Source organism: Cylas formicarius, unplaced genomic scaffold (genome assembly GCF_029955315.1).
Source record: "Cylas formicarius isolate icCylForm1 unplaced genomic scaffold, icCylForm1.1 PGA_scaffold_7__23_contigs__length_41026272, whole genome shotgun sequence".
NCBI lineage: Eukaryota > Metazoa > Arthropoda > Insecta > Coleoptera > Brentidae > Cylas > Cylas formicarius.
The window spans coordinates 33,915,596-33,930,498 of NW_026844352.1; the positions used below are offsets into that span (position 1 = coordinate 33,915,596).

A 14,903-nucleotide genomic window follows, 5' to 3' on the forward strand; every position below is an offset into this window, starting at 1 on the left:
TATAGCCCATAATACGCGCTGATTGGTTGCGTGAACAGTGCGTTATTCCCTCTCCCACTTCCCGACGTGTATATATAGAGAAAACATTTGTTCTATTAAGTTTAGTTTTAATCTTCTCCTGAAGATGCCAACCTGGTTGGCGAAACGCGCGTCGAGTACGTCGCGTTTTTGTGTATGAGTTTTCAGGTTCGGTTATTATGAATCTCACGTAGGCTGCGAAAAGTTTGACGCCCAAAAAGAAGGTCCCCCGGTCCCCCTTCGTGTCGAAAATTTTATTGTGAAACTTTTGGGACTCGCGTATTATAGCCGACGTCTCGCATAAAAAAGCAAACAGTGTGGAAAAACTTCGGCGATCAGTTCAAATAGCGTCCATCTACTAAAAAATGTTAAACAAGCATTCGACCCCCCAAATTCGAATTTTTCAAATACAATCACGTACTTCTGTTTGCGTTAATATCTATAAGAATAAATTTGACCGTCTCAGACAGAAGACAAACTGAAGCAAAAATTTGCGTCAACAATGCGGCACGACGTTGCCGGTTTTGATTCGGTTGCACAATCTGACAACGCTGCGAAAACTTGCACCAGACCGGACACCTGAGAATATTAGCAAGATAGGACAAGCTAATATACACGGTGAATACGGCTATCAAAGCTTACTATCGAACTCTTAAGCAAAGTTGAAAGATTGATAAAGATATACCTGCTATAACTGAGTTGCACAGGGTGAATCAAAAAATATTTTACATATAATTTTAAATGGGAGACCTTATATTTTAGTGCAAGGATGTTCTCTTTTTGAACTGAGGTGGCTTTTACTTGATGAAAATCCATTTATCAAAATAAATAAGAACTAAAAGTTCAGATTTTCACGAAATTATATATTATGACATGACAATTGTTTCGACAACACGGTGTTGTCGAAACAATGTGAAAAACAAACAAAAAACAAATGTGAAAATCCATTAATTGTTTTCCCGCAATTCCGGCCGTTTTCTTCGTACTGCCTCTCACAAACGGCGCATATCTTCATAATACTCTTTACTGGCCGTACGACCTTGTGGATTCTTCCATTAGGATGACTGGGCTTTGGTTGCAACGTCATTACCATATACCCATGACTCGTCACCACTTAGTTTTGAGCATATCCGGATCATCATTGACGTCGTTTAATTGACCTTAAGCGATGCTCCTTCGGCGGTAATTTTGAAGGAATGTACCCCGTTTGTCACCTCCATTTCACGTGGGAAGGTAGTTACGATTGACAGGGACAGCCACTTTTCCTCCGCACACATATTTGCGGTATTCACAATAGGTGCAAATCTCATTTTTAACTTTCTTAACTTCTAATTAAGATATAGACTTAAATTTTCGACTTAATCTGCTTTTTCTGGTTGCGTTCATCCCCTTCCCCCTCTCTCCCGCTCTCTCTCTCTCTCTCTCTCTCTTTCTCTCTCTCTCTCTCTCTCTCTCTCTCTCTCTCTCTCTCTCTCTCTCTCTCTCTCTTTCTCTCTCTTTCTCTCTCTCTCTCTCTCTCTCTCTCTCTTTCTTTCTCTCTCTCTCTCTCTCTCTCTCTCTCTCTCTCTCTCTCTCTCTCTCTTTCTCTCTCTCTCTCTCTCTCTTTCTCTCTCTCTCTCTCTCTCTCACTCACTCGCCCCTTTCCTTCAAAATCATTAGATAATGGAAAATCGTTTAGAGCGCTAGTCAGAAACTTATTAAATTAATTCCGAATGAACTTGGAAGAAAGCGCGGGAGGAAAGTCCTTGTAACCACCCCCTCCCCCGCGCAGATTTATTTATATCGATCATCCCTTCACTCATTGTGTTCGTCGACTGAGAATTAATAATCGATGATTGCTCGTCTTTTGATCGAGATTGCAGACAATACATTAAAACATATTTGAAATGGAAAACCACCTCCTCCCTTTTTAGCGATATGATGTGATTGGTTTCAGTTGAGACATTTTTTGGTAAACGGACCGGTTAATTCTCTTCCTGTCGAATCTCAACTCACTACGAGCGCTTTGAATTTTCGCGGCATTCCACTTTTACGGATTTTCGTTAAGCTCCTTAAGAAAGTTTTCGTGCGTCCAATGTACATACCAGCTGTTCCGCTTATTCACCAACGGGAGAAAAATACACGAGGATTGAATGTTTTTCACTTTATCCAAAACAGTTTAATAAAAAATAACATGGACGATAGCATTACGAATAAACTAAACATTGCCTTATAGGTTAAAATATTCAAAAACTATCTTCTTCATGAACTTTTTTGTCACGAATTTCTAATATTAGTGTACCTAGTATGCGGTACTGAAACACCATGTAGATTCGGTTCCTTGTTGGATAGTGTTTTGTTGAGGTGAATACGATTTCCAGCATATATAGACTTAAGTGTATTTTTCTCGGGTATGGGTTAAAGTTGTCTCACGAGGCAGATAAATAGGCGTTCTACTCTATTCTATTTTAATTCAGGAAGCGCGACTGCTTTAAAGGTAAATTCGATAGAGGACCCTTTTAAAGTCGTTTTAAACGGAAAACCGCCAACTTCCCGCCTTTTATTTTACGTAACGGCTTTACCTCTATGAATTGCTTTGAGTGTATCGGATAGTCTAGAAAGTGGACCACCGTGCTGATAGCGAATGGGATTGCGCTGAAAAAGGACACTATCCACAGTCCCGTTATGATCCAGATTGCCCTTTGAAGTCCCGAAACTGCCCTCCGATGTAGGGGGTAGCAGATAGCGATGTAACGCTCGGTAGAGAACGCCACTATCGTCAGGACCGACACGTACGAAGCACTGCAAATAAGAAAGGAAAGTTATTGGGAATATTGAACGCAAAAGAACAAACTACCAAAATAGTTTGCTAAAAGAATGAGTTCCTGGGCATACATACAAAAGAGAAAACAACATTTCATAATTTGCTAGATAAAAGTTGGGAGATTTCGTGCTTATATAAAGGTCTTTAATAAACACGTTTATCTTTTTTTTTAAATCATTGCGTTAGTATTTATTTAACATAGTTAAGAAAAATTATTTAGTGTCAAATAGCATTGCTATTTTAATTATATCCAAATTTACCCACTTTTGAATAACGTATTTACATTTTTCAACAATGCCGGATGGAGTGCAGGAATAGAGAGAGATAGTCGGACGGACGAGTAACGACACATCTACCTTTCTTCCGAAATCGTATTTTATTTGAAAATAAATAGTTAAAAATATACGCATCAATTCGTCAAGACCACTGAGCCAATAATGATAGGGGTATTCAATTTCAATTCAATACAATTTAAAAAAAAAAGCGCAGCAAATGTATTTATTTTCGTTTTTGAGATATTTGTAGCGCGATATCTCCCTAATGGTTGGCTTTTGACCCCGGGTTTATATAGCTTTATTTTAAACAAGGAATCACCCCTTAAGTTTTTCGCATTTGTTTAGAACCACCCTGGATATCGTTTCCGTGGCTTTTGCTTGAAAGCTGAGATATTAATAAACTTAACTATGAATGAAATTATTATATTGGCTTTAAACAAAACAGTTAATGAACAAAGAAGAAACGGAATACACAGGATATATAAGGCAAGAACGTAAAAGCGACAACCCCGTGCCGAAGCAGTGACGTCACTGGCCCATAAGTTTCATACGATACATTAGCTTTTTGATGATGTTATTTTGGGCAATTAAAAAAATTTCAAGCTAATAGAGCAACACTACCATAAGTCAATGGGTAACCTAGCTATTGGTTATACTGGAAATTGTAGAATTTCTGACGTTCATTCAAAATGTTGATTTTGTTTTTAAAATGTGTCCGTCTTTACCAAGATTTGCTTAAGTAGAAAAGTAAATAAAAACGAACAAAACTATTACTAAGGAATAAAACTATTTTATGAATTTTGGCATTTCGTTTTGATATAATTATATTGTAGAAGAAGAAGAAACGTGGACAGATAAAATTGAAACTGTACCATGCAAAGACCTAATATTTGAAGTGAAGAAAAAGAGATGCGTTAAGCAAAAAGCTCATTCCGCGAAGATTTCACGTGCCTTGCTTTCTTGACGTACGGTAAACATTCATCATAATGACGCTTACATAACTTACAACGCCGCATGTTGCAGTTTTTATTTGTGTGATTTTCTAAATTTTTTCGGCAGATAAGCTTCCATTATTAATAAAAAAAAAATTTTACGGCTTTAACAGCCTTAGCCTAATCTTTTTCACTTTGCGACTGACTTGGATTTGAAATAAAAAAACTATTAAGGAACTTTGCCTTGGCTTGTCGCGATTTTTTTCCTAGTAAATGCCACCCGGACTTAACCGATATATCCAGATAAGTTTCTGCTTGCGTTCAAGCACGAACGTCCACAATCAAAATTTAAAAGAAGGCCATATCCGTTTTGTGACGTTCCTGTCGTAACAGAAAATATGGTAGTCTATTTTTGCGTATGCATGTTTTTATTTACATTTCACCGGAATTGACAGCTCGTTGCGAAAAACCCAATGCAGATGGGAGGAAGGAAAATCGAAAAACGTTCTTATATACATCATTCGGGAGTATCCGTTAATAACGATAAAGCAACACAGCGCTACTTCATGGTTCAAGTCGAGACGGACGGTTTCCATTCGGCACAAAAGGCAACATTTTGATATGTAAATAGTTCCGCCAAGAAACCAAAATAATAACTGCTTTCCGCTATAAGAGGATAGTTAAACTTCTCGGCGTAGTGAACAAAAGCTAGAAAAAAAAAATTGATACGCTTTGCCCATTTTTTAAGAAATACGTTTACGATGGCTTACGTTTCGGAGATAAGGGCGCGGAATTTGCAGAACGCCTCGCCCAAATACCACGGGTATTGGTGCCAGTACATCATCACGTCGTTTGGTAACCCTGTAACAAAAGAAAATTAACTATTAAAAAAATCCTAATTAATGGCGAATTGCAGATTTTCCCTACAGTTTCAAAAACCGGAAATATTAAAGAAGCCGTCTTGTATAATCCGGGATGGCTTCGCAGTGATATAAATGTGAGTCGAATCGTATTAGATAAAAAAGCAATTCTTGCTCATGTATATAAACGCCAATGGAGATTTTTCGTTGTTTAATTATTTTGTGTTCCAATGTAATTCTTACTGAAATCATTTACATATTGTTATTTGAGGATCAATCAGAACTTTTATTTTAATATGCCTTTTAATTTTTCTTATAAAAATACCAAAATACTGATGTATTTTTTATTTCTAAATAATACGCAAAAATATACATTATCAAGATCATATAAATACATACAATACAATACCAATGATAAAAATCAAGACAATTTTCGTTATTATATTTAAATACTTTATTTACTATAATGAAATTTGAATATTTTGTTCCTATAACAACTATTGCGTTTTTTTATTTATACAACTTAATCAGCCGAATATTTACAATACAAGGATTTGCCATTTTTAAAAATGTTTAATAATTAACACCACCATTAAATTATTAGTGGGTAGACCCAAAATTACCACCGTCAAAAACAGTCAAAGTATATCATGTAGTATATTTATTAAGTTTAGTATAAGTACAGTTAGTATAAGTATAGTTAAATTTACTTCTTACCTCCTCCCCGGATCACACCTTTAAGGGAATGTATCGATTTACCAAAAATCCGGTATATTTGGAGGTCATTTCCCTCGGGAAGGGGAAGGAAATTTCAAAAATAAATAAATACAGGTGATTAAAAATTTAAATAAACAAATTTTTGAAAGTATTTTTTTTTATAATTTTATCGTATTTCACATAACATAAAAAGTGATTTTGCATTATTAGTTCTTTCATTGTAAAAATGTAGAAATGTCACTATTTTGAGGTTTTATTACAAAAAATGTTCTTAAGTTTATAAAACCGATTTTCTAAAGAAAACTAATTAATACTATTAGTAAATAAAGGAATGAAAAGGATGATAATTACTTGCAACTTTCAGAAAAAAATTCGGAAATACAAACATCCAGTACAACATATAATATTTACATATAACATATAATAGTTACAGGTTTTAGAGATTCTGAAATAAGGTCATAACAAACCGGTAAACCCGTGCCTCAATTAACATGAACTGAAAGCTATTGTTGTTGCTTTGTTTATAAATAAATTGTATTTGTGTTGTGGGGGTTGGTAGAATTTTATTTCAAAATGTGAAACTCGTACTTTTAAAAAACGGTTTTTTATTTAATTTAACACAAGTAACACAATAATTACTAACGCAAAGCTACTTTAAGACTAATTTATACTACGATTAGCGGGCGTATTTATATAGTTAAAGCTGCTGAATAAGAATATGTCTCGTATTACTGTTTTTCATTACCATATTCCATCGTAAGTGGTCATATAATTCTAGCTCAAAACTCAACTCGGATTTTTTTTCTTGACGCGCGATGCATCAATTCACTGTTGCCCATTTTTTCAAAACTTTTCAGATCCGTACGAATATAACGAAATATCGAACGCCGTTTATTATTATAACTTGTCCTCATTCATATTAATAAGGTTTTTCTGTTGGGTGCTTCTGTTTGCAAAAGGCAACGGAAAACATGCCCGATCTGTCACGCCTGTATTTTGTGATGTGCGCAAATTTACTTATTATAATAATAGAGGCCCGTTAAAACGTTTGAAATGAGTAATAATAATATAAATTATTCAGGAAATTTAAAATCGACCGCATTGCGGTTAAAAGTTTACTTTTATAAATGCGTTTGAATTAATCCATTCAATCAATTTCATTAATTGTTCTGGAATTATTTTAAAGTTTTGTAATTGTTTTTTAATAAAAATCTTGTAAAAAATATTATTTCAGTTATTTTTAACCTATCGAAAAGGTAAAAAATATTCTTATAGATTGTTTTGGTAGAATGCAAAGCCGTATCAACCAATCAACCAATTGAACACCCTGTATTTATAGATTTTGCACGCAAATAAATGACCATTTCCTAAAATTAAATTCCTAAATGAAATAGTAGGCATTGAGCATCTTATCACAATTGAATACAGTCTCAGGAATGTGCCCTCGGGAAACCGCAAATTATTAAAAAATAACGTATATACCCCGGAATTTCTTTAAAAATTACGTTAAACTTTAGGCTAAAGGTTCTCGGCTTAAAACCAATAGCTGACAGTTCTTTGCAGATACGTTTTCCCAACGAATTTTGAAAAATAGGCGTTTTCTTTTGTATGAATCTTTCATATTTCTCAGTTTCACGCGTTCCAGTAAGCTGCAGAATTTCAACGACAACGTATAAAGCACACACAAAAGTTTTGGTTCAGAAATTATAATTCCGCAGTGTAGTAAACAGCTGCATATTTTGGTTTCATTTAAGACTCAAGAGGTCGCTTTCGAAGTACTGAATACTATTATACTTTTCTACCACCGTTAGGCGACAAAATGAGAACTTAAGAAGGAGCTTGTAGTTTGTTTATCGCAAAAAATCGAGAAAGACGCATTACAAAATCAACAGTGAGTAAAATTGACAGAAAATTTATAGAATTTGATATGCCCTGTATATCAAAAACGTTTGCAAACCCTCTATTAACTTATCCTGTATAAAATAAATGGGTTAGTTACTAATTTAATATATTAACAATACAGGTTATTGACAAAAATAGGAATTAAAATCAAATTGAAAATGAAAAAAAAATGGCGAAAAACATTTTTTTCAAATCGAGACCACGTATTTCTGTAAACTTAATTTGAATTAAAAATTAGGACTACTTTGGGTCAGGTTGTATGTTCAGAGCATTTAATTTACTTTTACTTCGTCTGCTCTTAATGTTCGATTAATCTGTGGGTCTGGGGCGGCCTAGAATAACAAAACAGTGTTAAAAGATGCTTATATAAAATATATTGTTAATAACCACGCCCGCGCGCTTAAATAAATATAATTACGAATTTAATTATTATGTATTGGGGATGTCATAGAACATGCAATTTGTTTGGGAGTCTTAAAGTGTAAAGGCAAAAACAATCACTGCGCAGTTAAGAAGATTATAGAAAATATCAATTGGGCGTATCCAAATTCTCAATTCACAGAATTCGGCGCAAATATAATTACAATCCACTCGAATTGTCATCAATCTCGTACCTGGAAACAGGGTGACCCTACGGCAGCAACCCCAACAAACAGCATTCTGTGCATTTGAAAATTGGTGTTTTTAATAGACATAATTCCCACTAATGAAACGATTCAAATCAATGTTTATTCAGACAGCGAAATTACCAAAAATCCTGACAATTTAATGGATGTATATAATGTGCGTGTGTTATAAAATAACGCCGGTCGGGCCCAATATTTTTATCAAGAATATCGGAATGGTCAGATACCCTTTTCTTAATAAAATTTTTCTAGTGTTAAAAACTTTAATGCCGCTTTTACGTGAAGGTTATTTAAAAAACAATCGTCCTTCATTTTCAGCCGACTTGTAACTGTTTGATTTATCTGGTATATAACACTCCAATTACAAGCAATTTTAATTGCTATTTTTCCAACATCCCGTATACTTAGGATTCGAAATTAGTAACTAAATCATTTTCTACATGGTAAGTCAATAGGGTATTTAATTTAATATCTTATTATTTAGTTTGAATATCTCAGAAACGGTGAAATTTTATACACGAAATATGTCTAGAATTCCATTTAAAATAACAAAGTTGACACCCGTTGCCGGTATAACCGATATGCCGGATTTCTCCTACCCATATTAGTTTAATTCATATAACTATTAATATTTTGGAATATTCAATTAATTAGACAATGATTAAAATGAATAAAAACTAAAAATTTAGATTTTCACGAAATTATATATTATGACATGACAATTGTTTCGACAACACCGTGTCTTTATCAAAACCAGATTTTGATAAAGACAGGGTGTTGTCGAAACAATTGTCATGTCATAATATATAATTTCATGAAAATCTGAACTTTTAGTTCTTATTTATTTTGATAAATGGATTTCCATCAAGTAAAAGCCACCTCAGTTGAAGACAATGATTACCCTAAATCTACATAAATTGCATAAAAAAAGAGATGAAAGCAATTATAAAACTAGTTCACTATAAAATAATACATAACAACTAATTCTAAATTATTAGATAATATAATAGGCCTACTATGGTAATGCGCCTCAGGCGCCCACTAACCTGCACTTGGCGCCATTTTCTTTCTAGACAGTGATTTTCACACAACTCCCAGAACATTTAACGAAATTCAGACATATTTTGGTAAAATACTGCCGCAAGAATGCCGCAAGGTCATTGGTTAAAAACGAGATCTTAAAGCTCGGGCATGGGCATGTTGAATGAACATTCTCAATTTTTTACTACTATAGTTTTACTTTACTACTTATAGTTTTCCTATAACTGATCGACGAAGTTCCCGGTAGTATAATAAGTATAATTTTTCTGCGACCATTATTTTTTGGTTACATTTTTGCAAAACAGCACGACTACATTCATTGACTGATGTGTGCGTGACCAGTGTTGAGATTGGTCAATTATGCATTTGTGATGTCCAATTCACCTATTACTCTAATCAAGGAATACCCGAATACGATACTAAGCCATTCGGGGAATCCCAATAATAATATAGACTCTATTATACTCCAAATTTTAATAAATAAATATAAATTTCGTGGTATTTTTAAAATTATTTCAGTCAATTGACACAAAAAAAATAGACCAAATTAATTCCACAACCCTAGACGTGATCCTCAAAACTGACAAATGTTTACCGAAACATCTATCGTTCCAAAACCCATGACTAACGTACCGAAAATGACTCGCGACCTTGGGCAACGAAGCTGACGACTTAAATTGACACCGTCCACATCTAACCTATTACCATTATGATATCGAAAATAAATATTTAAATTTGTTTTATTTACTATTAGTATTTTCCCCATTATCAAGCTTTTTTTTAGGAAAACGTATAGAAATGAGATCATTTTTGTTTTAAATAGCAATAACAAGAAAAAATTATAATTTAATTGATATAAAACTGTCAAATATTGATTTTCAAACTGACAGCAATTCAGCGGAGTGCTCGATTGTTCTTTTTAGCCAGGTTTCGTAGTCGCATCATTCTTACAATACAAAAAACGTTTTATTGCTAATATTTTGAAATTTACAACTTTGTCTAATAAGCTACCTTATACAAAGGCACCCATTTTTTAATGCCAAATAAGATAAAGTTATATGGGGTATTTCCACTTGACTTTTAGCGATTTTTTAATATAAATTTTTAACTAAACGCTTAGAATATTTTAAGATCGCGAGTTTGCTAACAATATTTGCCAAACCAATTTCCCTTTACGGTTGGAGTGCGGGCTGAGATAAAGACGTCGTGGACGAACGGCTTTATCCAGGTCTAATTGTGATGCAATGATTACAGGATGATTACCGTCGTCTCTCTAAACCCGTTCCCGTCCTTTGTGTTACGTCACTATTCGCTCGAATCGGCAATGGTGCAACCAGCCTTTAATGCAGAGTCAACGGGGTTTATGCTGGCGGATCGTTTTTGCTTATCCACACACACTCACACACAAGAGCGGGGTTGACTGTTCCCGTGGCTCGAGGTTACGCATATACCATCAGCTTAAAGGTTCTTGTTTTTGTTTTCTAATCAAACTCAAAACCAACTAGATGGGGTTGGAGTCGAACGGTGAACAAGACGAGGTCGTAGAGAAATTAATAAAAAGATGAACACGATCCAGCGAATATATATATATATATATATATATATATATATATATATATATATATATATATATATATATATATATATATATATATATATATATATATATATATATATATATATATATATATATATATATATATATATATATATATATATATATATATATATATATATATATATATTCTCACGTATTGATTCACGGATGGAAAAATGTGATGACACTATACTCCGGGATATCATCCGTTCGCTCGTTGAACTCCGACTGGAATCCTGCATCCGACTGGAATCCTGCAAATCCTGCATCCGACTGGAATCCTGCAGACGTTTCGCCAAAATCTCACTTGGCATCTTCAATGCTCGCGCTCCGAAAACACTTCGAACACTGGGAGGTTATCGGCGGTGCGTGCGGTATTTATACTCTACGCCGGAGATGGTAACGGTGCTGCTTGTGCGTGGGGGGAGGTGGCTCCGCCCCCTGAATTGTCGCGTTGTTAATTTCGCCCGATCGTAGTTGCGATGTCAACGGGGACATCGCAACTACGATCGGGCGAAATTAACAACGCGACAATTCAGGGGGCGGAGCCACCTCCCCCCACGCACAAGCAGCACCGTTACCATCTCCGGCGTAGAGTATAAATACCGCACGCACCGCCGATAACCTCCCAGTGTTCGAAGTGTTTTCGGAGCGCGAGCATTGAAGATGCCAAGTGAGATTTTGGCGAAACGTCTGCAGGATTCCAGTCGGATGCAGGATTTGCAGGATTCCAGTCGGATGCAGGATTCCAGTCGGAGTTCAACGAGCGAACGGATGATATCCCGGAGTATAGTGTCATCATATATATATATATATATATATATATATATATATATATATATATATATATATATATATATATATATATATATATATATATATATATATATATATATATATATATATATATATATATATATATATATATATATAATGGCGAAATAAATAACAGTTTAATTCTCATCTATTGTCAATACACACAATATTAATATTTAGTTCTTAAAAACATATAACGTAAAAGTAGATATTTTAAGTGCTATTTTAGTGACGTTATAAGACGCCCCTTTAACGTCATTTAGCAAAAATTCTTTACATTTGACTCATGTCTATTTTTCTATCTCAATTTTATTCGTGGCAACCCGCGCATTGATACAGAAAACCGCACTTACCGAATATCAGCAGGGTGACGTCGGACACTGCCAAGTTAAACAGGTAGTAGTTGGTGGCAGAATGAAGTGTGGGCTGCTTAAAGATCACGATGCATACCGCTATATTTCCGAGTAAACCCGTGATGAATATGATCACGTTGATAACGGTAATAAAAATGGCAATAGGCAACTCCTGCGTCTGGGGTCCGTAGAAACACGAGATGTACGTCCAGGGGTTGTCGAATACGTTTTCCTCCGATTCGTTGACCACGCGTTCGCCACACTCGATATTTTCTGCTTTGTAAATGGAATCCATCTGGAAGTCCTATAAAGAAAAGCGTTCAACTAGATTCATTCAGTTATAAAATGTTTATAGGAGAAAATTGTGAAAAATTGTGTCAAATAAATGCAAACAGGACAAATGCTGCAAAAGAAGCTACAAGCAATAATTTTCCTGCTTTTCATAAGTTAACCTAAGCCAAACTAAAGCTTTAATCAATACAGACTAATAAATGGCAGATATTTAATTAACTTAATTTTTAATAAATTGAACTTCTTAAACACAATTTTGCGAAATTTTGGAATATTTTGTCGAACAGCAATTAAAATATTTTATATTTCGTTCCCCTTTATAACTATACTTAATAAGATAATGTACATATTATTTAATTTTATTAAAAAAAAAGAAAAATTTTATGTCCCCTATTGTTTTTCAACCATTTTGTTTATAATGTTTGGTTGTAAATATAACTTACTTGTTAAAAAATTAGTTATTGAAAATGGATTTTTTTGAAATTTAGGACGCTTTTCTAACACTATGGAATAATTTACATTATTTGCAACTCTTATCTTTTGTTATCATTTCTGTTTATTACGGTCGTTATAATATTTTTTTACGGGATTTCGAAGTCACCTCCATAATTATCGTGCATTTCTGTTATTTGCGTTTGTGCTAGATGCAAGATTTGCCGAAAAAAAATCAGTTCACGTGCTTCTAAATGACACATTTTGCCCATTCGTTGTGAATTTGATATAAAAATACGAATTCATAATAAGTTTTGCCCCAAAATTTGTTATTATTATATTGATGTAAAATGCCATACCAGTTTCTATCTAAACATTTCACATATAATTGTAACAAAAACTAACGTAAAATTAAATTCTATAATTCTTCCCAATCTCATTGCAATTGTTTTTAAATGACTTTGATTTTTTATCACTTGATATTAAGTTTTATAATGTCATTGCAAACCTGCGTTATTATAAATTTTTATGTAATTTTAGCTGTAAATAATTTTCATAGCAATTTTTTTAATAAAAACATTTGTATGGAAATTCGGATAGAAGTCATTTTTTATTAAAATATAATTAATTAATATATTTTTAACATGTGATATTATAATTTTATAAGTGATTTTTGCTCAAAATAATTTTCATAAAAAAATATGGGTGTGTTTCTCATGCGACATATTATCATATTATTCCAATATTAAGAAAAAAAACGCAACAAAAACAATGAAAAAACAAATTCCAGGCCATATTAATGAAAGAACGTATTATATTTCCACCGTCAAACAATCAAATGGGATAAAAATTCGTGGAATCCCGAGTGGAACCTGAAATCAGAAATGCTCGTCAAAAAGTTGTTTACTGTTGAAATCGCTTTAATTTTTTTCAGCGTTGTTCACTGACATAAAACAAACGGCTTGATTACAGCGTAATCGCCCGAAGCAAGCCCACTAATTAATTACAAACAACTTTCAATCTCGAAGTTCTCTTGTTTTGCAGGCGCATTGTATTTTCGACTACGTTACATTTAAGAGACCACTCAGGGCATTCATCAAACGCCCAAATTGTAGAAGCCGTCATAGAAATTATATACAAATGAAAAACCGCCCGCCTCGGCACCCTTTTCACATGTTTTACAATGTGGGTGGGGATTAAAGCGGGTCCAGGCAATATATTCGTCTGAACCACAGATTGAATGGATTTGAATACAACGTCGTGTTCTGTAAAAAATTGTCCAGCGCATTTATACGCAAATCGTAAAAATCAGCAACGTCAAAGCGTCAAGAAAATGCCAAAATGTCAAACTGTGTGCCCAAAATCTCAAAACTTTTAAGATCATTAACGTGGTGTAACGGTGACAATTTACCAATATACTTATTAGTGCTGATTCTTCTAAATTGCCAGAAATGATTAACATTAACTAATTAAAAATCGTTAACGCAAGCGGAGAATGAAACAACCATAGGTGAAAATGTTTTTGTCAAAAGAATGCTCAGATGCTTTGTCTAAAAAAAATAAATAAGGACTAAAGGTTCAGATCTTCAAGAAATTATATTTTTTTACATGGCAATTGTTTCGACGACACCATGTTTTTATCAAATGTAATATTTACAAACTACCTGCTACTATATATACCGAAAAATGACCGTAAAACCTTAATTAATGTTGTTGCGAGAATTTAAGTTCAATAAAGGAGAGGTATTTAAATCTAATTGATCGTTAAGCATTTTACGTATTCATGCATGTTTAGATGTGACTTAGGATGGCGTTTCCAGGTATAATATCATTGGTTTTGTTAATGAATAAGCAGTCGGTATTTGACCTTAGAACGGGGCGTAGAAATTAAAATGAGTGGGCCGAGGAATATGCAATTGTGGCTACTGTCGAGACATTCCACAAACCGACGTCTAAGGGCTACTACAATTTAAGGCAAAGGGTTCGAAACTTTGGGACAATAGTTGAACATTTCTTGCAGTGCTATCCATCTTCCGCCGCAGCAGTTTCGTTACGATTTAATTAATTCCAATACCAATGGTACGGAGAAGCTATCCTTTATCGGCAAATTGCCAAACGTGTGTTCCCACTATATAGCTATTAGAGATACAGAGGCCCTGCGTAAGGCTGGTGATACTTTACTTATGAAGCAACCATTGAAAAAAAATTGAGAAGATTAATGTAAAACGTACCGAAAACAT

The 14,903-nt window shown here is 34.0% G+C and overlaps 1 protein-coding gene across 1 annotated transcript in view; it reads right to left on the reverse strand.

The window, feature by feature from the left end:
- The window catches only part of LOC132704752 (neuropeptides capa receptor-like), a 47,668-nt gene that overhangs the window by 22,371 nt on the left and 10,394 nt on the right, over window positions 1–14,903 (reverse strand). The window contains exons 2-4 of the mRNA XM_060674968.1: window positions 11,941–12,244; window positions 4,799–4,889; window positions 2,580–2,799 (exon numbers count right to left, since the gene is read on the reverse strand). Of these exons, the coding sequence (XP_060530951.1) occupies window positions 2,580–2,799; window positions 4,799–4,889; window positions 11,941–12,244 (615 nt within the window). The remainder of the gene's footprint in view (window positions 1–2,579; window positions 2,800–4,798; window positions 4,890–11,940; window positions 12,245–14,903) is intronic.